General features: G+C 33.7%; 2 protein-coding genes across 2 annotated transcripts; one reads left to right on the forward strand and one right to left on the reverse strand.

The window, feature by feature from the left end:
* The first annotated feature begins 7,241 nt into the window (after positions 1-7,241).
* LOC114192678 (GDSL esterase/lipase At5g03610-like) lies at positions 7,242-13,270 on the forward strand. Its single transcript, XM_028082457.1, has 4 exons — positions 7,242-7,389; positions 7,560-7,751; positions 8,791-9,062; positions 12,676-13,270. The coding sequence occupies exons 1-4, from the start codon at positions 7,320-7,322 to the stop codon at positions 13,189-13,191; spliced, it is 1,050 nt and encodes a 349-aa protein (XP_027938258.1). The 5' UTR covers positions 7,242-7,319; the 3' UTR covers positions 13,192-13,270.
* Positions 13,271-21,664: 8,394 nt separating this feature from the next.
* On the reverse strand, positions 21,665-23,168 carry LOC114191987 (zinc finger A20 and AN1 domain-containing stress-associated protein 4-like). Its single transcript, XM_028081482.1, has 2 exons — positions 22,993-23,168; positions 21,665-22,703 (listed from the first exon to the last, which is right to left on the reverse strand). The coding sequence occupies exon 2, from the start codon at positions 22,624-22,626 to the stop codon at positions 22,105-22,107; it is 522 nt and encodes a 173-aa protein (XP_027937283.1). The 5' UTR covers positions 22,627-22,703; positions 22,993-23,168; the 3' UTR covers positions 21,665-22,104.
* Between the last annotated feature and the right edge of the window lie 361 nt (positions 23,169-23,529).

Raw genomic sequence — 23,529 nt, forward strand, 5'->3', positions numbered from 1 at the left:
GAAGTCTGAAAATTTGAGTGAGAAAGGATTACGAGTTTTGAGTGCGAAAGCTAAACGGGATTAAGAGCAAAGCGGTGGTGGTTGAGAGAGCAAAAAGGGAGGGTTCTAGCAATCACAAAGTCAGGGATTAGGCAACCTTTGGAAGCAAAGATTGACAGGTTAGGGGAGCTGTCCTTATGCTCTTAAATTGATTGACATGTGTTATGGTTTTTGGTTCAATTCTGTTTTCAATTGATTTCTGTTGGCATGAAATTCGTACATTATGTGTGGTGATAGAAAGCTTAATTAATTGATGTTGTGCACATAATCCTGTAATGCATTATATATTTTGGGAATGAGGGTTTTAGGTATGGAATGGTTGTGGAATCCTAAGTATTGTGTTTTGGTAGCTTAATTGGAGATAATGCTTGTTCTGATGTTTGTTTTCCATTACATTGTGTTGGTAGCGTTTGGTTAGTATTTTGGTATGGTTTTGGCGAAGTGGATGCGTGATCAGACTCGAAACCCTGCAAGTCTCGCTCAAGCGGGTCCACCTCGCCTAAGCGAGAATTGTAGAGTCTCATGTTGAGCTCTGATTCGTGGGTCTCGCCTAGGCGACCCAGGAGAGGTTTTGAGCGACATAGTCTCTCGCCTGCTCAGGCGAGAGGCACTCGCCTAAGCGAGTTCGCGAGGAGAACTTGGAGGTTTGAGCGCGATTTCTCACCAAGGCGAGAGGCTTTGGATTTTGAGCGACTGACACTCTCGCTTAGGCGAGAGTGGTTCGCCTAAGCGAGTTCTCGAAGTGTGTTCATGTTGGTTTTGTCGTTTTCTCGTCTAGGCGAGGTTTGTTTGTTGTTGGGCGAAAGTGTGAGTCTCCCAGGCGAGGGGATCTCGCCTAGGCGAGATAACGTGCTGAGGTAACTATTTTAAGCTCGCTCAGGCGAGGTGAGCTAGCCTAAGCGAGGCTAGAGGCTTAGCTTGGGCGAGTGTCCCTGGCTTAAGCCAGTTGATGTGAGTTGCTATGTTTTACATGTGCTTGTGAGTGCGTTTTGGTTGTTTATACCAAGTTTAGATTGTATATGCAAGTGGTGTGATGTCTGGGCTTGAAGGACTAAGTCCAATAGGGGTCTGGGATGTGCTCGGTGGTTGGACACATGATGGGCATGGAACTGGTTGAGTTTCCGTCGGCTACTAATGGGCGAGGAGTCCTTAGTATGGTGATTGCATGTGTCGGGCGCACAATGGGCAAGGAACTGTGATGTTCCCGTCGGCTACTATTGGGCGAGGAGTCCATAGTATGGTGATTGTGTGCGTGCTCCAAGTGTGAGACTTGGATGTTTATACTATAGGCGAGGAGTCTGTAGGGCAGGACTATGAGCGGGATAGGCTCATAGGGTTGGACCACGAATGAGTTAGTTTCGTGGGAGCACAGGAAAGTCTCAAAACCTAGTTCATGCATATGACTCATGAAGGACTATGAGGTCATGGTTTGGGTGATTTGGAAATTATGAAGTTAATTATGTTCTTTTGGGTTGGGAAATATAATTATATTCATGTTTTATTTATATATTGTGCATAGCTCACCCTTTCTGTGTGTGTGTGGCGATAATCGGATAACTTGTTATCCGGGAGCAAATGATGTGACAGGTGGGCCAGGAGATGCTTAGACTCGGAGCGAGGGCTAGCATGGGATGTTTTGTAGATACATATGTATACGTTTACTATTTTGTTTTTGAGAATATTATGTAAACCCGACAGGAGCCGTTGACTTTTATTCCAGTTTTTATAAATCATGGATTCTTGGATTTATGGATTTTAATTGTTAAAGTTTTAAAATTTCCCGTGTTTTTTGGGAAATAGTTCACATTCAATGTGGAATTTAATGAAATTTCGAATTTTATTTATTTTATATCAGTAATATTCCTTAGGGATGTTACACGAAACATCAGGTATCTGGGCATCCATCCCAATTAGCATCAATGTAAGAGATGAGACCTGAGACTGTAGACTTGTAAAGATGTAATTCATAATCATGAGTTCCATGAATGTATCACATGATGCGTTTAAGAGCATTCATATGTTCATCCTCTGCGTCATGCATATGTAAACAAATTTGTTGCACAATATAAGATATATCTGGTCTTGTGAATGTAAGATATTACAAAGCTCCTGCTAAATTACGATAATGGGTGGGATTTTTGTAGGAAGATCTTGAATAGATAATGAGTTTAGCCTTAGTGCACATTGGCGTGGTTGTAGGTTTACAAGAAGTCATGCCACTTCGTTTAATAATCTCTTATGCATATTTTCTTTGACAAAGAAATAATATATTTGCATGTTGCGTAACTCCTATTCCCAAGAAATAACTTGAGATCCCAAATCCTTCATATCAAATTCAGAAGTAAGTTGTGACATTATAGATTGGCGAAGAACATTGGGGAATGTAGTGAGAATACTGTCATCAACATAAAGGAGTATGTATGCCATGTCATTTCCTTGTTGATAAATAAATAAAGAATGATCATATTTGCTATGTGAAAAACCAATAGTGGAGACAAAATCAACAAACTGTTGATACCAAGCATGTAGGTCTTGTTTAAGTTCATATAAAGATTTCTTCAACTGACACACATATTGCAGATTGATTGAATCTTAGGAACGTTCATACATGTAAACAATTTCATGAAGGTGACCATGCAGGAAGGCATTTTTAACATCTAGTTGATGAATGAGCCACAATTTGGACACAAATATGTTTAGAATAGTTTGAATAGTGATTGGTTTCACCATTGGGCTAAATGTTTCTTCACAATCCACGCTTACTTGTTGGGACCTACCATAAAAAATGAGACAGACTTTGTACTACTCAAAAGAGCTATCAAATTTATATTTATGTTGAAAGATCCATATAGGGCGAATGATGTTTACATCAAGAGGACAAAGCACCAACTCCCAAGTCTTGTTTTTAATATTCTTCTAACATGGTAGTTTACCAATTTGAGTCGGACAAGGCAACTTCTGGGTTACGAGAAAGGGGGATGGTGTAACCATTGTCATCAAATTAGATTGGTGTTTTGGCTTAAAGATCCCATGCATGCTACAAGTAGCCATGGTCTGGGATATGGGTGGTTCAGGTTTGTGTGGTTGTGATTGAGGTAAGGATTGTGATGGTGTGGCTGTGGTTTCCGGTCTGGAGATTGGAAGAAGCAATTGGGTAGGTTTAGTTATAATGGATTTTAAATTTGATTGGTAGGTTGGGTTATAATAGTGGAATCAAAGTGTTCACCTAATTCTCAAAATACTATTCTAAAAATAGAAGTTAAAGATTAAAGTATCAACGTATATAACTTGACAAACAAATAAATTTAATATTCAAATTATTCAAATATTATTGATCAACATTCTAGTATTTAAAAATATCAAATTGTGAACCTAAATAAATAGAAGTAGTAAATAATTATAATAAAAAAAATAAAAGTTATAAAAAAAATAGTGTTGTTGTTGTTGGGTTGTGGGTCAACCCATCTTCAACCTCGCTCGAACTTGTTTAACCCGTGGGTTAAGTGAGCCGGGTTTAGTTCAACCCATTTTTAAAACAAATGAAATTTTCTCAGTCCAACCCAGCTCAAACCTATGGTGAGCCTGGTTTGGTCACGAGTTAGAACCCCTTTTGGCATCTCTACCTAAAGCTATAGAATTCTCCCTTCACAACCCATTCATCTGGTAACTCTAACTACATAAAACAACCTCAAATCAATTATCTGACCCCACTACAAGGATCACAACCACACAGAGACTCAAATTGAAGAAGAAAGAGTTACACATGACTTGCTTAGCTCATATGCCTGGACAAAACAAATCATTTTTTTAGAAAAGGAGTTAAGGAAGAACTTACTCTATTGAGTATTCTAATTGGATGGATGCGTAGAGTTTTTTGTCGTGAGCTCAGAAGTGATCTCTTATTGAAAAACATATGAGAGATGGATGACGAAGCTTAGAAAGAAGTCAAAGAAGATTTGATAAGAAGAGTTTTTAGACAAATGAACAAAAATTTTTTTTTTCTGAACTTTTAATCATAAAACCTATTTACAGTTCAGTCTTTTATTAATAAATATCCATATATATTTTGTTAAATCTCCTCTAGTTTTATAAATATCCAATTTTTATGTCTTTACACACTTAAATTTCATGATAATAATAAATTGTGTCAATCATAATGTGAATATTATAAATAAATATATCCAAATATATCTGATTTCAATATTACTATAATTAAATTTTAAAGTAATTATAATATAACTATGTCTAATTAAATTAAATTTCTCGGTACGAAAGATTTTGATAATATTATTTTTCTTGTTAGAATAATTGTTAACTATATATTTACAAAGAAAAAAGAGAATATCTCAATATTCACATATTCTAAAAGATATGCTAATGATTTTGTAAAAGAAAATTACATACACATATATCTTGATTAATTAATGTGAACATGTAATGTAGTAAAAATGCATAATGTGACTAAGAATAAGAAGAATGAAATGTTAAGATTAAGAATAAATCAACCAATTATTCTTTTAATAGTAAATTAATCCTACTCAAATAAACTAAGTTCATAATACAAAACAAAATTATATTCTAGTATAAGGAGTTTAAGGTGTGTTGAAAATTCTACATTAGGTAAAAATGACTAAGATAAAGAATATATAAGTAGAATGACTCGCAAATCCATTATCTTAAGGTTTTAGGTTAAAAGTGGTGTCTTAATCTCTTATATGAGTTTATTCACCATTCAGTGGTGTCGAATCTTCTCGGTGTCTCCCCTAACAACACTTCACAGTGGTACCAGAATTGATAGTTCATTATGATGACGACTCATATGAGTATATTACAAAGTAGGTGAAGAATTCTAATGTTTAAAAGTTGGTTACCGGTAAAATACTTCTGGGTGCTCCAATATAGAGAAATTCACACTTGAAAGAGATATGGTTAAAAATTTGTGTCATATAAGACCGAAATGATGTTGTTAACCTAGGATGACATCCTAATTGAACAAACATCTTGGTCACAACAACAATGCACACCTTGATCATATTGGATTTCCATATGAAGGATAATATGACTTGTAAAAAGATTAAGAAAGTAAGATGGATTAGCGAAACACTAAAATGTCTAAGAAAGGTAATTTAGGCCTATCAAGATAAAAGTCCATGAAGATACTATAAATAGCATTATTCACAAGGTAACTCTTAAGTATTCATTCTGACATTTATTATTGTCTCGTGCACATTCTAGAGTGTCAAAGTGTCTTTGCAGGTATCTGGTCTAGAGAGCTCATAGGAAAGACATATCGATCTTTGTAGGTAAATAGGATGATACATCTTAAATCCACAACAGAGAAGAGGAAGATCCAGGAGTAATTCTTGTGGAGACCAATTGTAAGCATATTTTAGTCCTGCAAGAACAAAATTCAAGACGAGTTGAAAGTCTAACGTTGATAAAAGTAACTAAGATGAACAATATAAAAGACCAACAAATCCATTACCTTAAAATTTTAAATTAAAGTTAGAGTCCTAATTTCTACGTAATCATATTTACATCTCTTAATTTGAAATCTTCTTGATATCTTCACTCGAAAAATCTGAAAATTAAAAAGGTTTCTTCTGCTCCAACATTATTCGCTTCATAATGTTCTATTTTTTGAAAAAGAATAATGCGGTAGAGAATTGTTTGTTCATAGGTTTTATAGAAGAAGACAAGAAAATGAATCTCCTTTAAAGATTATTTGGAAAACCAATGAATGAACCTTTAGAATGGTTTTACAAGACAACTTTATCCAATCATATTTGGTAGGGTAAAGAAGGTATGGTGTCACAAATTTAAGGTCACATCAAAGTAAAAAGTGCAATCAGAAACGATTAAGAACATAGAGACATATATATCTTTGACTTATTTAGGAACATCGTTATGGTACTAGAAGGAAATTAGTTTGTTTTAGGATGCACAAAAGGGGGGCAAAAATGCCTTTAATTACTACAACGGAATCATTGCAACCTATCTATCTATGTGTCAATTGGGAACAAGATATGATGCTTATCAATGAGAATTCAACTTCAAATAGTAACACTTTCACTTTGCATGTGCCATGAATCAACTATGCTTCGGATTTCATAGCCTACATAGCCTTCATTATAAGGATGCCATTTCCTAATCATAAATTTTCATTCTCTAACTTCTTGTCGCAATCCTATCGAGTGCCCATCATGAGTCTGACAACTAATTCCCAACAAATATTTTTCCAAATGCCTTTTCTTCTTATGTTTTATGTTATTCAATAAATTTCGTTTCTTTTCATACAATTTAACATTTTATTTTATTTTATGGAAAATTAATTATATGAAAGGATGATTAATTAACTTTAAACGAAAACGCGGAGTCCCATCACACGTTTTACCTTGTAAACATTAATGATTTTATCGTGATAGTAAAAAAAATGTATCACTCCAGTTATGAAGAATTTAATATATAAAATATAAAATATTAAAACAAACATTAAATGGTGAGACTGGTGAACTACATACTCTAGTTTTTTACTTTTTTTTAACTAGGGAGGACTGTGCTTACATATTACAAAGTCCAAACATTATTTGTTTTTTTTTATTCTCAGAAAAAAACATTTTATATTGATGCTGTAAATTTCCACAACCTTAATTGGTGCTAAAGGAGTACTTAAGTATATGTTAAACCGAGCCACCGAGCCACATACATCACTGCTCATGACATGAATCATGAGTGGGGAGAACACATTTTGTACCATTTTTTCTCATACAAATATGGAAAGATCCAATTTGTGATAATTGGGCCTCTTTGGCCCAATACAATTTACGAGTACAGAAGCGCCGGAAGAGGGCCTGAGTTTTCCTTGAAGACAACATCATCGTTGCCTATTGAATTTTTTTAAGTAGAAAATTATCTTTAAAATAAGAAAGAACAAAAAGAATATTTATTTAAAAAAACTTTAGTATATGAAAAAGGTATTAATTATTTATTTTTAGTTACTGAGAATATAAAAAATTGAAATCTATATATTTAAGCCTAAGACAAATGAAACGGCACTCAAAATTGAATTCTTGGTGTGAAAATGAGGAAAGTGGAAGCGATGGCCACGTCTTTCGCCTTTCACTATGAAAACTCACATCCATCAATCATCATAATTTACGATTATGCATCTTTACTTTTCCTACTCTAAATCAAGCACATTTAGAATCCTTTCCCTCAACAAATTAAGCAATAACTATTCCTTGATCAACTTTACTTGAAAACTGAAACAACAATAATTGATGATGATGGGCACTCAAAAACAACTATGTTCTGTCCTATGTCTTTCTCTAACACTTCTACTTCTCTCAGGTATCTATCTATCTATGCATCATTCTCATTACATTTTATACCAGAAACATATCATAACTATGGGCCTATGGTTCAAAACCAAGAAAAGGTATCATAACATTATGTTTTAAAATGATACGATGTTAGAAGAGATTAAAGAAAATGACATATATAGGGTTGTGTGCAATTAGGTGAGGCTCAATCGAAACGTATTATGCAGTATCTTTCCCCGACAACGTTGTTCGTTTTTGGAGACTCCTACGCTGATACCGGGAACCTGAAATTAAGCGAACCCTGTTCCTGGAAAGACCCTTACGGTGTAACTTTTCCCGAAAAACCATCCGGAAGATTCTCCAACGGTAGAGTTCTCACCGATTACATTGGTACGTTTTCCTCTCTTTCTCTTCTTCCACACAATTAACAAAACTATGCAAATTCAGACTCTTCTCTGTCCAATTCAGATGCTCTTTTCTTAACTTTAAGGATTTTAAAATTTCAAAACATTTCAAAAGGGTGAATCATTCCCTGGCCCTTGAAAAAAATTTTAATCCTTTCACGTAGATTTAATAAAAACATGTCACGTTTAATAATTGTAAAGTTTTCAACTTTATCACCATCTTCATAATCTCCAACGTTTTTCCATCTAAGTCTTTCAGTTTCCTGTTATTGGGGGAGGTTTCGACCATTTTTCGTTTCTTAGATGGTTAGCCTAGTAAAAAAAATGTTCCTTCCACGTCGACTTTATGTCCAATGCTAGAGGCATCGATGCCCAAGTTTCGTTGGAATTTTCAAGTTCAATACGAGGTCACTTGTATATTATAAATTGACTTTATCTCTAATCGATGTGAGACTTTCATTATTCTATCATGTCGGTAGGTTTGTGCCATCCAACAATTTTTGGAGATTGCTTTGGCAAGTTCTTCTTCATAAAGTTCATAGGGTTCGTTTGGTGATACACTTTGGATGGTTTTGAGTGTGATATAAAACAGTGTCACATCATTCTATAACATTTGAAATTATTACATGTTAAGTTGAAATGTGAGTTCATTGATTTTATGTAGTGTGGCAATTTGGGTGGTTTTGATTGTGATATAAAGTAGTATTAGATCTTATTGTAACATTTGAAATTATTACATGTGATACACTCTTGATTGAATCTAAATGAAGTTTAAAATTTTAAATTTATGATTTACATGGAGAGGAAAGTAGTATCAGATCTTATTGTAACATTTGAAATTATTACATGTGACACACTCTTGATTGAATCTAAATGAAGTTTAAAATTTTGAATTCACGATCTACGCGGAGAGGTACCGAAAACAGGATTTTTAAGGACATGAGAGCCTACACCATTTAAAAGTTGTATTTAATGTGTAGAAATATAATTTTCCCTGTTCTAAAGTTTTCTATATATTTCATCAGCTAGGTATTTGGGACTGAGATCCCCAGGTCCATATAAATTATGGAAACTGATGAAGCATCAATTGCATAACGGGATAAATTTTGCATATGGTGGAAGTGGTGTGTTTGACACATTGGTGAACAGGCCAAATATGACAATCCAAATCAGTTACCTAGAGCAGTTGATCAAAGAAGGTGTGTACACCACCTCAAGTCTCAATAAATCAGTTGCCTATCTCTCCATTTGTGGAAATGATTACACTACTTTCATGATCAAAGATGGCTCTACTAAGGTAAATTAACTTTATTGATTGAAAGAGTTTTTTGCAATGAAAAATAAAAGATTTAGAGAATTTTGTCGTACATTTATTAATTAATAGTACAATAAAAGGAGTACAAAATCAACTATAGTAACTTGAACTAAAACTCAAAACTAACTATTTAATTGAGTTGGTTTCTAACATATATAACAACATAATAAAAGGCTAATAACAAAACTCAATTATTATAATACCTCATACCTCATATCCTCTTTCTAGATGAGTCACGGATGTTACAAGACCTCGACTTGCATACATTTGTTTAAAAGAGATTGGGATATATCATTTTTTATGAAGATGATATATATATATATATATATATATATATATATATCATCTTGCGATTGTAATGAAAGTTAAGAGTAGAATGAGATTTTATATATTGAAAATGGTTTTTTGAAAATATATTTTTAGGAGTATAATAGTCATTTAAAAAGTGAGTTTTTTTTTGTATTTGTAGAAAAGACAAAATTGGAAGGATAGTGTCAAATAAGTGAAAAAAAGTTTAGATCTCAAAATATTATGTTATATGAAACCATTACTTATTGAATTTTAACAAAATTAAATATCTATAAAAGAAATCATGATATCCAACAACATTCTTTATGATAACTTTAGACGTATCCCAATCTAAATGGGAAAAGGCTTGAATCCACTTAGTATTATAACATGAATAAAACAATCTAATTCATAGGCTTCCTTTCAAATATTTTTAGTTCATTAATGCTACCTATAAGGGAGGTAATTTGTAGAACAACAAAAATAGTATCAAGCGTTGTACTCATCAAATATATGAGTTTTTCCATCATTCTCCTAAAAGAAGTAGGAGGTGTCCTTCATAAGAATTCAACCTTACAAAATGAATGACATTACTATTAGTTGGTTTATATCCAATTAAACCATATTCAAAATTAATTTTGGAGAACTACTTCCCACTAGAGTTGTTAATTTGACCCATGGCCATGACCCACCATTGAATAAGCCTATGGTTCGTACCCTAGCCTTGGGGTAAGATTAAGTGATTTCACTCTTAAGATCTTCACTCCCATCATTGATGCAAGTTTGAGCCTGGAGACTAGGGGTTCGTACCTTGACCTTAGGGCGAGATTAACTGATCTCACTCTTATGTTCTACACACCCCTCACTAATGCAATTTTGAGTTTGGAGGCTAGTGGTTCGTGCCTTGGCCTTGGGGCGGGAGTAAGTAATCATCGTAATGTACATAATGGTTACGACCTTACATAGCAAGGGAAACATATCTCCCTCCTCCCTTCGGATGTCGGTTAGAGGTCGAGGTATTGTATTATGGGAATGGGTCATGATGCTTGGTCACAACAATCATTAAGAGGTCAAGTAGGGAGTGATATCCTATAACTGTCTTGCCCCCTAGCACCACTCCCTATATTTGTGTCGCAAGACACGGAGGCGGTTACTGTAATAGGTAGATCATGCGTTTGATAACCATTTAACAGGCAAGAGATCACAATGCTCGGCCACAATAGTCATCAAGAAGTCAAGTAGGGAGCAATATCACATAATTGTCTTGCCCCCTAACACCACTCCCTATATTTGTGCCGCAAGACATAGAGGTGGTTCTTGTGATGGCTCGATCATGGGTTGGATAATCGTCTAACGAGCGTAAGAAAAATGGAAATGTCTGATTTGTATAAATATGGGATGCTTCCATTAAGCAGTGTAGATTTTCAACTGATACTAGAGACCAGAGAGTGAAAGAGAGTTTACATAACAAGTGTTTCCAACTTAGGCATCCATTTCAGCTTATGCAAGAACAATCCCATTTCAGGGGGTACAAAATCAGGGGAAAAAAAAGTCTAGCCCCCAAAGTCCCTCTAAAAGTGAGTTAGGGTCAAAGTCAAGGTGGGTTTGGCCCCACTACAAGAGTTTAATTAATTCTTAAAAACAATAGTTTCATCTTGGGTCAAAGGTCGAGCCGGGCTATTTCGGGTTGAAAGCCGAGAAAGATCGGTCCAGGTTGAGGTCGGGATGGGTCGTCTTTGCCCAAAATTTAAGACGAGTTGTTCTGGGACAAAATTTGAGATTGGTTGGTCCAAGCTGAAGGATGAGACGAGTCAGCTCGAGTTGAAGGTCAAGATTGTTCGGTCCAGGCAATAGAACGAGACGAGTTGTCTTGGTTTGAAGAATTAGATGGGTCGCCTAGGCCAAAAGTCAAAACATGCAAGCTTAAGTCAAAGGTTGAGACGAACAAGCCCAGGCTAAAGTTCTAGACAGCTGACCCAAGAAGAAGGTCAAAACAGGTTGGTCGGGCGATGGTCAAGGCTGGCCAACCAAGACTGAAGGTCGAGATTGGCCGATCGAGGTCAAATGTAGAGATAGGTCCACTGGGATCGAAGATAGGGACGAGTCAGCCAAGATCAAAGGTCGAGACAAACTAGTCTGAGTTGATGGTCGAGACGAGCCTTTTGGGATTTTTTTGGCCCTAACCCACTTGAGCAAGACCAAACCCTGTGGGATGGACCAAATTTATAGCTCTACTACCAACAAAAACATTAATTTCATTAAATTAAATAACTTTTATATTACACGTTTTATTATTTCTATTTTTTTAATATTTTTAGGTTTTTTTTTCGTCACAACATTTAGGTCTCTGAATCTCAAGTGTTGAATCACATATATCCTTCAAATGATTGTCCTTTAAACATTGAATTCTTGATAATATTATATTTTTTTGGCATAAAATTATTTAATCAATATTTGAAAGGTAAGGTGATATGAATTTACCCATTATCCAATGGAAATAAGGATAAGACAAATGTTATACCTCTTAAGTATAAAAATAAGAAGGTGATAAATTTTAGCTATAGAAAAAAAATAAATCTGCATGTGTTTCATCATATTATCATCCTATAATAATGCGAAAGAGTTTTTAAAAGAAGAAAAAACTTACAAAAAATACTTACCATAGATTTGTTGATAAAAAATATATAAAATCAAATATGTAGAAGTTGAAATTGAAAGTTGAACACTAACCATCTAACTAATTATTCTTTAGCACATCTAAAAACATAAAAAAAATAATATAACAACAAAATTGTATAATCGTAATATTAATTCATAGTACTTTTCTACTTATCTAATGTTTTCTCCTTTCATGGAAGAAATTACCAAGCTTTAGATTTTAAATGGTTTCTATTTTTATAAAGTTAATTTCTTTACAAATAAGTTAAGTGACAACTCTAGTCCACAATTAAAAGTGTTTTTCTCCACAAGTTGTAGTAAATAAAGTTAAATAGTAATTTTAGTTGCTCCAATTCCTGATTTACGATTTTCAACACTCCATTTTTCTTCTATTGTCTTAAAATTAAAAAAAAAAATTATTCTAATATTCAATTTTGCATAAATTGATTTCTGTTATCTTTTTTATTATAATGAGTTGAATTCTTTCTTGATGACTTGTTCTTCCACTCCAAACGGCAGATTATGCTATCTTCTATATCTTTAGAAAACATGTTAACATGTTATTCTAAATCACTCACAACTAACATGTTAAATTTTTGAAATTATTAATATTCAGTTTTCTCAGTGAATTTTGACTTTACTTGTATAGAACTATCCATCATTCATTGCTTCAATGGTTAATCAAACCGCCATGAACATGCGTCGCATCCATAGTTTGGGAGTGAGGAAAGTTGCAGTGGGTGGTATACCCCCTCTTGGATGTCTTCCTCCATTCACAGGTTTATATTCGTATAAACAATGTAATAATACCTTGAACAACTTCATTGCTATTCACAATCACCAATTGAATCAAGCTGTGACCAAGTTGAACCAACAGGTGAAAGATCAATCCACCTTCCTAGTTTTTGATATTTACGAGAGTTTCATGTCAGTGTTGAACAATCCATCGAAGAGTAATATTAAGGAAAAGTTCAAGGCTTGTTGTGATGGGATAAGCATCAGGTACATTTGTGGGAGTGTTGAGAACAATGTTAAGAAATATAAGATCTGCGACCATCCTGAATCAACTTTCTTCTGGGATGGCTTGCACCCAACTCAAGCAGGTTGGCTTGCTGTGTATCAACAGTTGCAAGTCACAAGAACTTTTCAGCAAATCCGGCACTAGAAACATGTCAACAATGTAGTTATTTATAGGTTTTCTACTTTTTTCATAAACTAAATGTTATTACAAGACAATCATTTTAGTGATAATCTGCTTAATTTTGGTTTTCTTAATAATCATGTTTTAATCTTGTTTTACAGTAGTGAATTTTAAGTATAATTCAATCCTACAAAACTTGGAAGAGAGAAAGATGATTTGAATGTTTTATTGTATGTTGGAGATAGGTACATATACTTAACAGCATGATCTAAATAAGGAATGTAAGTATGCACAACATAATTACATAATAGGTTTAATTATGTCTTTGGTCTCATTTTGGAGTCGAAATCTCAAAATAGTACCCAAATTTTTAAAAGTCTCAAATTGGTTCCTTTTTTTGTTAAAACGTTTCATGTTTGCCCTTTCTGTTAAGTCAAGGTTGACGCCGTTAGAGGAAGTGTCACGTGTCAGTTCCTCGATTTTTTGAATTTTTTTATTTTTTATTTTATTTTATTTTTTTGAATTTTGAATTTTGAATTTTTTTAAAAAAATCAAAAAAATTGTCATGTGTCAAGTTGTCATCGTGCCACGTGGTAGTGACAGAGTGATGTGGCAGTGACAGTGACATGTGTCAGTATTATGTCAGGTGTCATTTCCTTAGTCTCAATTTGGTCCCTTTATTTTAATTTGTCTCAATTTAGTCCTAATTTTTGTAAAAATTAGCAATTTTGTCCCTCTCCAAATTGAAATCAAATTTAATTTCTATATAAATGTACACAAATATTTCCATCAAAATTGATATTTCAAGTAAATATTTTTAACCAAATTAAGTTCATTTAATTAATATTTTACATTGAATTTTATTTAAAATGGTTTAAAAGTTGTTAATAGAAAAAAATTCATAAATTAACTAGTTCATGTAACAATAAAACACATATAAATTTAAAATTTGAAAACAATTTTAAGTAAAGTTGAATGTGAAACATAATTTTAAATAAACTTAGCTATGTTAAAAATATATAATAAAAATATAAATTTAAATAAAAATATCAAATTTAATAAAAATATTTGTATAACATTTATATAAAATTAATTTTTGTTTCAATTTGAAGAGGGACAAAATTGCTAATTTTTACAAAAATTGAGACTAAATTAAGACAAATTAAAATAAATGGACCAAATTGAGACTAAGAAAATGACACCTGGCATAATACTGACACGTATCACTGTCACTGTCACATCACTCTGTCACTGCCACGTGGCACGATGACAGCTTGACACGTGGTAATTTTTTGATTTTTTTTTTAAATTCAAAAAAAAATATTCAAAAAATAAATAATAAAAAAATTCAAAAAATTGAGAAACTGACACATGGCACTCCCTCTAACGGCGTCAACCTTGACTTAACAGAAAGGGCAAACGTGAGACGTTTTAACAAAAAAGGGGACCAATTTGAAACTTTTAAAAATTTGGGTACCATTTTGAGATTTTGACTCCAAAATGGGGATCAAAGACATAATTAAACCTTACATAATATTTAATAACCTAATTACAAGGATTTGATTAGCTTAATTACATGAGATCAATTGCGAATTGGCTTAATTTCAGAAGAATAATTTGGATTCTATCACACCCTACAATCTAAGCAAGAGATTCATTAAGCTTAGACTGGTCTAGAAATCATCAAAAAGAACTTGAGGTATGCCTTTGGTGAAGATGTCAGTGATCTAGTGACGGAAAGGGACATGAAGAACTTGTGTCTGACCACATGCTACCATTTCTAGATTAAGGTGAATATCAATCTCAATACATTTTATGTGTTGATGTTGCACATTTCTAGATAAATGGCACTAACGTTATCATAGTATACCAAAGTAACCTGAGGGAGAGGAAAATGAAGCTCTAGTAGGAGATTGCGAAGCCAACAAGATTAAGCAACAATATTTGCAACACTTTAGTATTCAATCGCTGCACTAGAACGAGAGAGTATGTTGGCACTTTGAAGACCAGGAGATGAGGTTGTCACCAAGAAACACACAGTAACCAGATGTGGAGCATCTTGTGTTAGCATATCCACCCCAATCAACATCAAAGTAAAAAATAAGTTTCTCAATAGAGGTTAGATAGAGATGCAAACCATACTATAAGGTACACTAAACATATCGTAAAATGTTTTTCAATGCTAGCATGTGCTCAGTGTAGTGGGCATGCATGTGAAGACATACTTGTTGAACAACATATGAAAGGTCTAGGCGGGTGAAGGTGAGATATTGTAGGGCGTCGACAAGACTCGAATACATAGTGGGATCCTCATACAATGTGTCAGGATGTACTAAGCTTCTACTTAGTATCAATCGAAGTAGTAGAAGGATTGCAAGAGGTCATGTCGACGCGTGCAATGATGTCACTAACATAGGTGCTCTAGTACCAGGCATGAGACAATTGTTTTAGACCATAAAGAGATTTCCTTAGGTGAAAACCATGATCAGGGTGAAGGGGATCACGGAAACCGAACGACTGATGCATGTATACAGTTTCATGTAGATCACCATGGAGAAAGACATTTTAAACATCCAACTAATGAATTAGCCAGGATTTGGAGAGAGCAATGGTAAGAACCATGTGAATGGTCATGGGTTTCACCACAGGACTAAATGTCTCATCACAATCCACACCTACAATTGAGACATGTCATCACCTACAAGACGAGCTTTGTAACGCTCAAAACAATAATCAAATTTCTTTTTATGTCTAAAAATAAACATACATCGAATGATATTAACATGACAATGTTACGGAACAAAATCCCACGTATTATTTTTAATTAGAGCATCAAATTCAAACTCCATGACAGATATCCAATTAGGATCTGAGAAAGCAAGGTTTGGATTTTTGGGAAGAGGTGATATTATCGGGTCAACAATTGGAACACAAAGGTTAAATAGTTTTATGGGTTCGTAGACACTGGTCATGCTACGAGTGGTCATAATCCTAGTAAAAGGGGCGTGTCATGATGATGGGGTAAGGTTCAGAGGCAGGGCAAGTTGGTCTGAAGTAGGAGAGGTAGATAAGTTGTTCGTAGAGGTTGGTGTGCTGGATGAAAGGGAGGGTAATCTTACAAGTTGTGCTTTAGGTAAATGCTCTGGGTTAGGGTTGGGCCAGGGATGAACAATGGAGGGATGTATGCATGTCATCAATGAAATTGTCATAAATAGAAATAAGGGAGGAAGGCATATGGGCAAAAGGAAATTGTGTTTCATATAAAATTACATGTCACGTCGGACAAATCGAAACATTTATAACCTTTGTGATTAAGAGGATAGCCTAGGAAAACACACATAATCCATTATGGTTGTAGTTTGTTAATGGTAGGAGAGGGGAAAAAGGATAACAAAGGCAACCAAAGAATCGTAAATGTGTATAAGAGGGATCACGATGATATAGAAGTTGAGTGGAAGACTGATTAGACAAGGCCTTCTAAGGAAGTATATTATTAAGGAGATCATTGACCATTTGAAGGGCATGATGCAAAATGAAGGAGGAACGGACGAATGAGCAAGGAGAGTTTGAATCATGTTTTTAATGGTTCAAATTTTATGTTTTGTTTTGTCATTTTGAAAAGAAGTATGGGGGGAAGAGAACCGGAAAACAAGACCATTATGATCACAAAAATCGAGGAAATAATACATTGTCCTACTCACGCCCATTATCACATTGAAAACATTTAACTTTGTGCGAAACTTGTGTTTGGATTTGATTAGTGGAGGATGTGAACTTTTCAAAAAATTGAGATTTATTACCTAGAGGAAACGTCTATATGAAGTCAGAGTAATCATCCATAAACAAAATATAATAGAGATACCAAAGGAACTTAAAGTAGGTGATGTTCAAAGATTAATGTAAAAAATATCAAAAGGCATAAAACTAGCATTATTAGATGACATAAAAGGCAATTTAACATGTTTGCCAAACACACACGAATCATAAATAGTTTTTAAATTCAAATTTTTAGTGGAAATGAACTTATTACTACAAAGATACTTCAAAACAAAAGAACTAGGATGACCAAGACAGTTATGCTAGACATAGAAGCTAGACCACCAAAAGGAGTGGGATTGATGAAATCTTATGTCACATCTCATAAGAGGGATCCCCGTCTTAAAATCAGTAAGGTAGAAACCAAAAGGGTCAAAGGAAACATAAACATTATTATCAATAGTGAATTGTCACACAGAAATTAATTTTTTTATAATATGCGATGTGTGCAAGACATGGTTAAGGTTAAGAGGTTTATGGAGATTTGATGTAGGAAAGATTATATGATTGGAACCCTGAATTGGAATACCTTGACCACTAGCAACAACTTAAATTAGAATAAGATGTGATATTCCCTTGTGGTGTCACTGCTTGAGACAAGACTCTAATGTCCATGTACCACGTGGTATCAAGAGGTGTCATGGATATGGTGCACATAGCAACATCAATGTCGATGGGTAGTGGTGAAGTTGTGGTGGTGTGGGCCTAAGGACATTGGCCCAGAATGTTGGCTTGCTTCGAAGGTCTTGTGTGGTGAGTCCATTGAGATGTGGAATAAGGACAAGGAGACATGCCCTAAGGAAGAGGAGTCCAACCCCAGGGATTCCAAGGAATAGATTGAGGTGATTGCCATGATGGAGAAAGAGCTATAGTAGGACAAGCAGACGAACCAAATGAACCATTGAGCGAAATTCACTATTTTGATTATGTCCACCAAAGCGACTGTGATTGCTGTGATTGTGACCAGACCCAGAACAATTGTTTGAGTGGCGGTTGGAGTGTTGTTGTAAGGATTGATCAAGGTACCATAAGATTGAAGTGTGCATGGCAATGTGAGAAGCAATGGTTTGCATCTTCGCCAGACCATATTCCTCAAGAGTTAGCATAGAACAAGTCTGGAGGGAAAGAAATCAAAGGGTTGCTCTCTTGGTTTTAGTCAACCTCCTCTTTTATCTACAACTAATAAAAGAAGAATTTTTTGAAAACAAGTTTAAAAAAAATATCGTACATTTGTCCTTTTAAAGTTGCATCAGATGAGCTTCATCAAACGTAGCTCATTCAAGAAACTACTTGATAATACGTCTATCCAATATTAAACTTCATTTGACTACTCTTATTAAATGATACTTTGCGAAATATTTCAAAAATCTTAAATACATAATTCAACCTTTTCTTTATGTGTATTTTCCATGATTTCCACACTTTATTATTTCAATTTTTTAAAATCTTAAAACATACTACAATTTTTTTGAGAAATTAATCAACCCCAAAAAGAAATGTTTGATCAAGGTTTTTAAATGTTTTATCAATTTCTTTATATTCAAAATAAGTTAGCAATATATTTTAGAATTAAATATGCAAGTGTACCAAATTGCAAAGTAATAAAGTGAAAAGTTCAAGTATCGTTTCTCAAGAGACTAATGTGGTTTAAGAAAAATTATGTTTATTTACTAATGAAGGTTAAGAATTTTCAAACAAGGAAAAATTTTGATGAATGAGAAATAAGTCTAAAGCTAAGAAAGCAATAAAATTCACACAATAAAAATAACTAATTTGATTTAAGAAAATATATGATAAAAGCTTCATGATTCAATTCAAAGTAAAAATCTCAAACAATATACTTCTAATTTCTTCTCTAGCATTTACACCTTTTCTAACAAACCGTAATGTCTTACCGACAAATCTGAACATGAATAATAAAAATCATGTGTCTAACAATTTTTGTTATAAGTTTCTTGATATTATGAATGACTAAATGTTCAACATCTATGTTTAGCATGTGAAATCTCTTAGTTGTTCTATCATAATTAGGTTTTCCAAACTATCCGTCATTCCGCGGGTGCTCCCACATATGCAATCAATCTATAATATGCAGTTAAAACAAGAACAGAACACAAGAGTGATAGAAAATAATTATATTGAATAGCTTAACTCACAAGGAGTTAAGAATACATAACACCCAACCCCCGTGAATGAAGGAGTTAACTACTCCTAACTATTTTGAGTACTAGAATAATGATGAAGTTGAATACCTCCAGCCTTCAGAATATGCTTCTACCTTCTTTCCTTTTAGGTCAAGTGTCCTTCTCCCCAAAAGTGTGTTTTGACCTATGTCAGACCCCCTTATTTATAGATTTTTTGAACTGGACTAGATCTACAGCTTTGTACTTGATTTTGTATTAGAGTAACCAACTTTATCAATATCTCATCTTGGTGATAACTTTGATAATTAAATTATGTTGATATTCTTCTTAATTTCTTTGGTATTTCCACTTATCTGCAAAATATAAATAGGTAAACAAAATAGTTATCTTTTCTAAAAAATTTTAAATAAAACATGAAATATCTTAAAAGATAATAATAAACTAACAATAAAATAAAAAATAAAAAGCATGATAATATTAATTATCTATATAGATAGCAACAAGAAAAATATCAAAGATTTATATTGGTTTACTTTCCAAAGAAAGCTACATCTAGTTGTTTAATCATCCTAATGAATATAATTCACTAAAATCAAGCTTTTGCAAACACCCTATAAGAAAGACAAGAAATAAAACCCAACACAATATCTTGAACCTTATAGATATTTTCTAACCTCTTATGAAACCTTGTCACAAGAAAGTCATCTTTGCAACCCAAGTCAAGAAACCAATTACAAAATTAGAGGAATGAAAATGGATTATAATCAGCCAGACAATGAAGTGCAAAAGATTATTCTCCTCTAGAAGTAATGATAGGTGATTCACAAAAATAGCAAGAAGAAACACTTAAATCTTACTCTATAGAAAATATTTGACAAAAGGTTCAAGAAATATCTTTTGCTTTTCAAAGAAGTGTTTGAGATGTATAAAAATCATATATGAAAAAATTATTTTAATTTCTCTTATAGATCTTAAAATATTGAAATCAATTTTGAATAGGTTAAAATTTGTTCCAATCAATTGAAATAGTGCAAAATCCATTATTGTAATTTTTTTAATTGATTAATTTTCATTTCAATAAATTAAAATCACTTAAAATGACCGTTTTAGTGGTTTGAATTTGATTTATTCATATTTCAATTGGTTGAAACAAAACAAATTTGATTTTAAACAAAAACTCCAGGATTTTAATCGATTAAAACTCTAATTTAGTCTATCGATATTTTGCGATATTGTTTCTGGCAAGGTTATGAACATTTCAACATATTAAAATCTATATGGAGCAAAAAACAAAGATTTAGGATGTGGACTATCTAGATCAAGCATCATATATTCACTCAGACACAATATAAACCTAAGAATTATAACTTGACAAAGATTAACTACAAGATCAACTCCTTAAGGCACCCATCATCAAATTTAAATGGCTTGGATCATCAAAGCAACTCAACCAAAATTGATTGAATCTTCAATATCAACACATGTTTTAATCGAAACTTGACTAACTTGTTCCCCCCAACAAGACAATTATCGTAACTTGTCATAATTTTCCTCTCAGCGATATCTCAATGAAAATTGAACATAAATTAATTGTGACAAAGTTCATTTAGCCTTCCTTACAAAATAATTAATATAACTTTCACATATTTCTCTTTCTCTTTGAACAATTACCATTCAAACAATAAAAGTTTGTAACAATATCTCTAATAAAATCAAACAAGAAAAGATATGGAAGATAACACTTACAAGTATTATTTTATTTGAACTTGTAGGAAAATGTTTGTATAAATCGAATAAGGGTTTTGATATTACCTCATCTTTTTAATACATCATCTTCATTCTAACTAAATTTCCTTAAATTATTATTTAACCTACAAGCTTTTTTCATTGTTTATTTTGGTGTTTGATAACTCTTCTTTCACCATTTCAAGAAATCCTAATCTCAATTTTATCAAATTAAATTACTTTTGAAACACTCATTTAATAATTTTTATTTTCCTTTTTTTATTTTTATTTATTTATTTTATACAATTTTATTTTTCTTTTATTTTATTTTATTTTTATTCAAGAATATGTAACTCTAAATTTCAAATATTCAATAAATATAAACAACTAATAATTTATTATGTAAGCTAAAAGCCTTATTTTTTATTATTTTTCTTTGATTCTTAGTTCATACAGTAAAAAAAAACACTTTTTCTTTTTTTCTATAATTACCTGTCATCTATAAAGTATTGTTAAATACTCGATTGTAGAAAAAGTTAAAATTAAAACGCAACCAACTTAAGTCGACATCATATGAATTAAGTTGAGTTTACACACAAAAGGAAACAAACCTAATAAAATTAAAAATCAGAAAGATGAAACACTAAGATCATCAGTTTAAAATATCAACGAACTTGATAGGAAAAATGACTTAATTCATTTATAAACATATTAATTAAATTTATCTAAAACTTTGTCCAAGATCAACACCGTTATTATCTCATGTTCTGAAAAAAGAATAGAACAGAGCATAGAATGATGCATACAAATGATTGAGGAAGGGAAAAATACCATACAATCGTGGAGAGTAAAGAACGAATATTGGTACAGCGCGAGTACGACAAGTTCACTTTCACATTCATTACCGAAAGCACAATAAAACGCTCCACCGCACTGCGCTGCTCGGAGACTCTAATCACAAATCATTTCAACTACCCCAGACGGTGGTGGACCTACAAATTTTAATCTCAGTGCTGTTTTTCTTTTTCTCCCTTTTACAAAGCCAAATTAAAACATGACTTATTCATTTCAATCCCTTCTACACGAGACAAACCGACTTTTTAAGTTTTATCTTAAATTAGAAGACAGATCATCATCATCATCATATTCATAACATTATACATAACGACATCTCTCTCCCTCGCTCGCAGTACACGTGGACGGTTGTTATCAAATCACCAAACTCCGGTCCCATCGGACGGATGAGATCGAATCATATCCTCCGCAGCTTCTCTGCTTTGATCACGGGGTTAGCCCGAGCAATCTCCTCTCGCCCCACCGTCTTAAAGTCGAACCCGCACGCGTGCTTCTCCGGATACCTGTGGGTCCCGCAAAACGTGACTCCGCACCTGCACTTGAACCCAGTCAACCCCACGCGCTTCCGACACGCGGCACACCGGTTCGGTTGCGCCGAACCTGAGGATGAAGAACTCGTCGCCACCGCGACCTGGACCGGAACCGCGACCGCAGCTTCTGCAGGAAGCGGAGGCGGAGGCGATGCTTCCAGAAGGACATCAATCGCCGCCGGAGGCGCCGTGGACAGCGGCGTCTTCGCGGAGGAAGAGAGCGCGGTTTCGATGGCGGATTTGGTCGACGCGTCGTCCTGCTCCTTCAAACGGATCGCGCCGTAGCATTTGGAGCAGAGGTTCATGGTAGCAGAGCTACCGAAGAAGCCGCAGTTGTTGGCGCAGAGACGGTGACCTTCCGGAGTCTCGCATCGGTGTTCTTCCGCCATGGTTCTTTGTCCGGATCTGTCGATTTAGGTCTTTTATTGTCTCTTTCTTCTTCGAGGAATCGGAAAAGTCTTGGAACCTGCCGGAATTTCCCGGAAAAAGAAAGAGAAACAAAAAAGAGAAAACGATTAAGATTCCGTTCGAATCCTAGAAAATTTAAAGGGGAAAGAATTGAAACGCTGGGTCGTGGCTGGAAGGAAATTGTGCATATAAGTAGAAACCGAAAAAACGAAAAAATACAGGTTGCAAATTAAACAAAGTAGGGTTATAAATAGCCGAAATTAGTTGCTGTAACGAAACTCGATCAAATAATGAGAAATAAAATTAAAATAAGAAAATAGAGAGTTAGAAGGAAATAGAAATAGTACCTTATTGAGGTTGAGAATGAGAAGAAGGAAGGGGGAAAGAGGGGGATAATAAGAACGACGGGGGAAAGAGAAGTGCGAGAAGAATCTTAACGGAGAAGGATTGATTAACAGAGTCAGAAAGGGTGTGAGAGAGAAAAAGGAAAAGACGGCAAAACTCGACAAATCATAATAATCATTTTCAATTATTAATATTTTTTAACCATTAAATTAAATATAATAATTCATGCAAAATATTTAAATAAGTTGTAATATATTTATTATAATAGTTTCTCAGACCAGAATGATAAATCTTGAGTCACAAAATTTGCCCCGCAAGTGGTGACAGCGACCTAATAACTACGTGTTTATAAAATTTTCAATTTCAATAATTCCAATTTGTGGCAATTTGAATTTATTTTATCAGCATGTATAATTTTGAGGTAAAAAGAAAACACAGATAATAAAAACATTCTAACAGTTTCATTAATAACATTACAAAAGGAAAATCAAACACAAAATTTAATTTATATATAAGGCATATGGTAAAATTATACCATT

The sequence above is a fragment of the Vigna unguiculata genome, chromosome 7 (assembly GCF_004118075.2).
Source record: "Vigna unguiculata cultivar IT97K-499-35 chromosome 7, ASM411807v1, whole genome shotgun sequence".
Classification (NCBI taxonomy): Eukaryota; Viridiplantae; Streptophyta; class Magnoliopsida; order Fabales; family Fabaceae; genus Vigna; species Vigna unguiculata.

What these genes read in the sequence shown, in the direction of transcription:
- LOC114192678 (XM_028082457.1), top strand. Translation starts at nt 7,320, where the DNA reads ATGATGATGGGCACTCAAAAACAACTATGTTCTGTCCTATGTCTTTCT. An exon ending in AACACTTCTACTTCTCTCAG is followed by an intron (nt 7,390 to 7,559) that starts GTATCTATCTAT and finishes GTGTGCAATTAG; the next exon opens with GTGAGGCTCAATCGAAACGT. An exon ending in TCAAAGATGGCTCTACTAAG is followed by an intron (nt 9,063 to 12,675) that starts GTAAATTAACTT and finishes TTACTTGTATAG; the next exon opens with AACTATCCATCATTCATTGC.
- LOC114191987 (XM_028081482.1), bottom strand. Translation starts at nt 22,626, where the DNA reads ATGGCGGAAGAACACCGATGCGAGACTCCGGAAGGTCACCGTCTCTGC.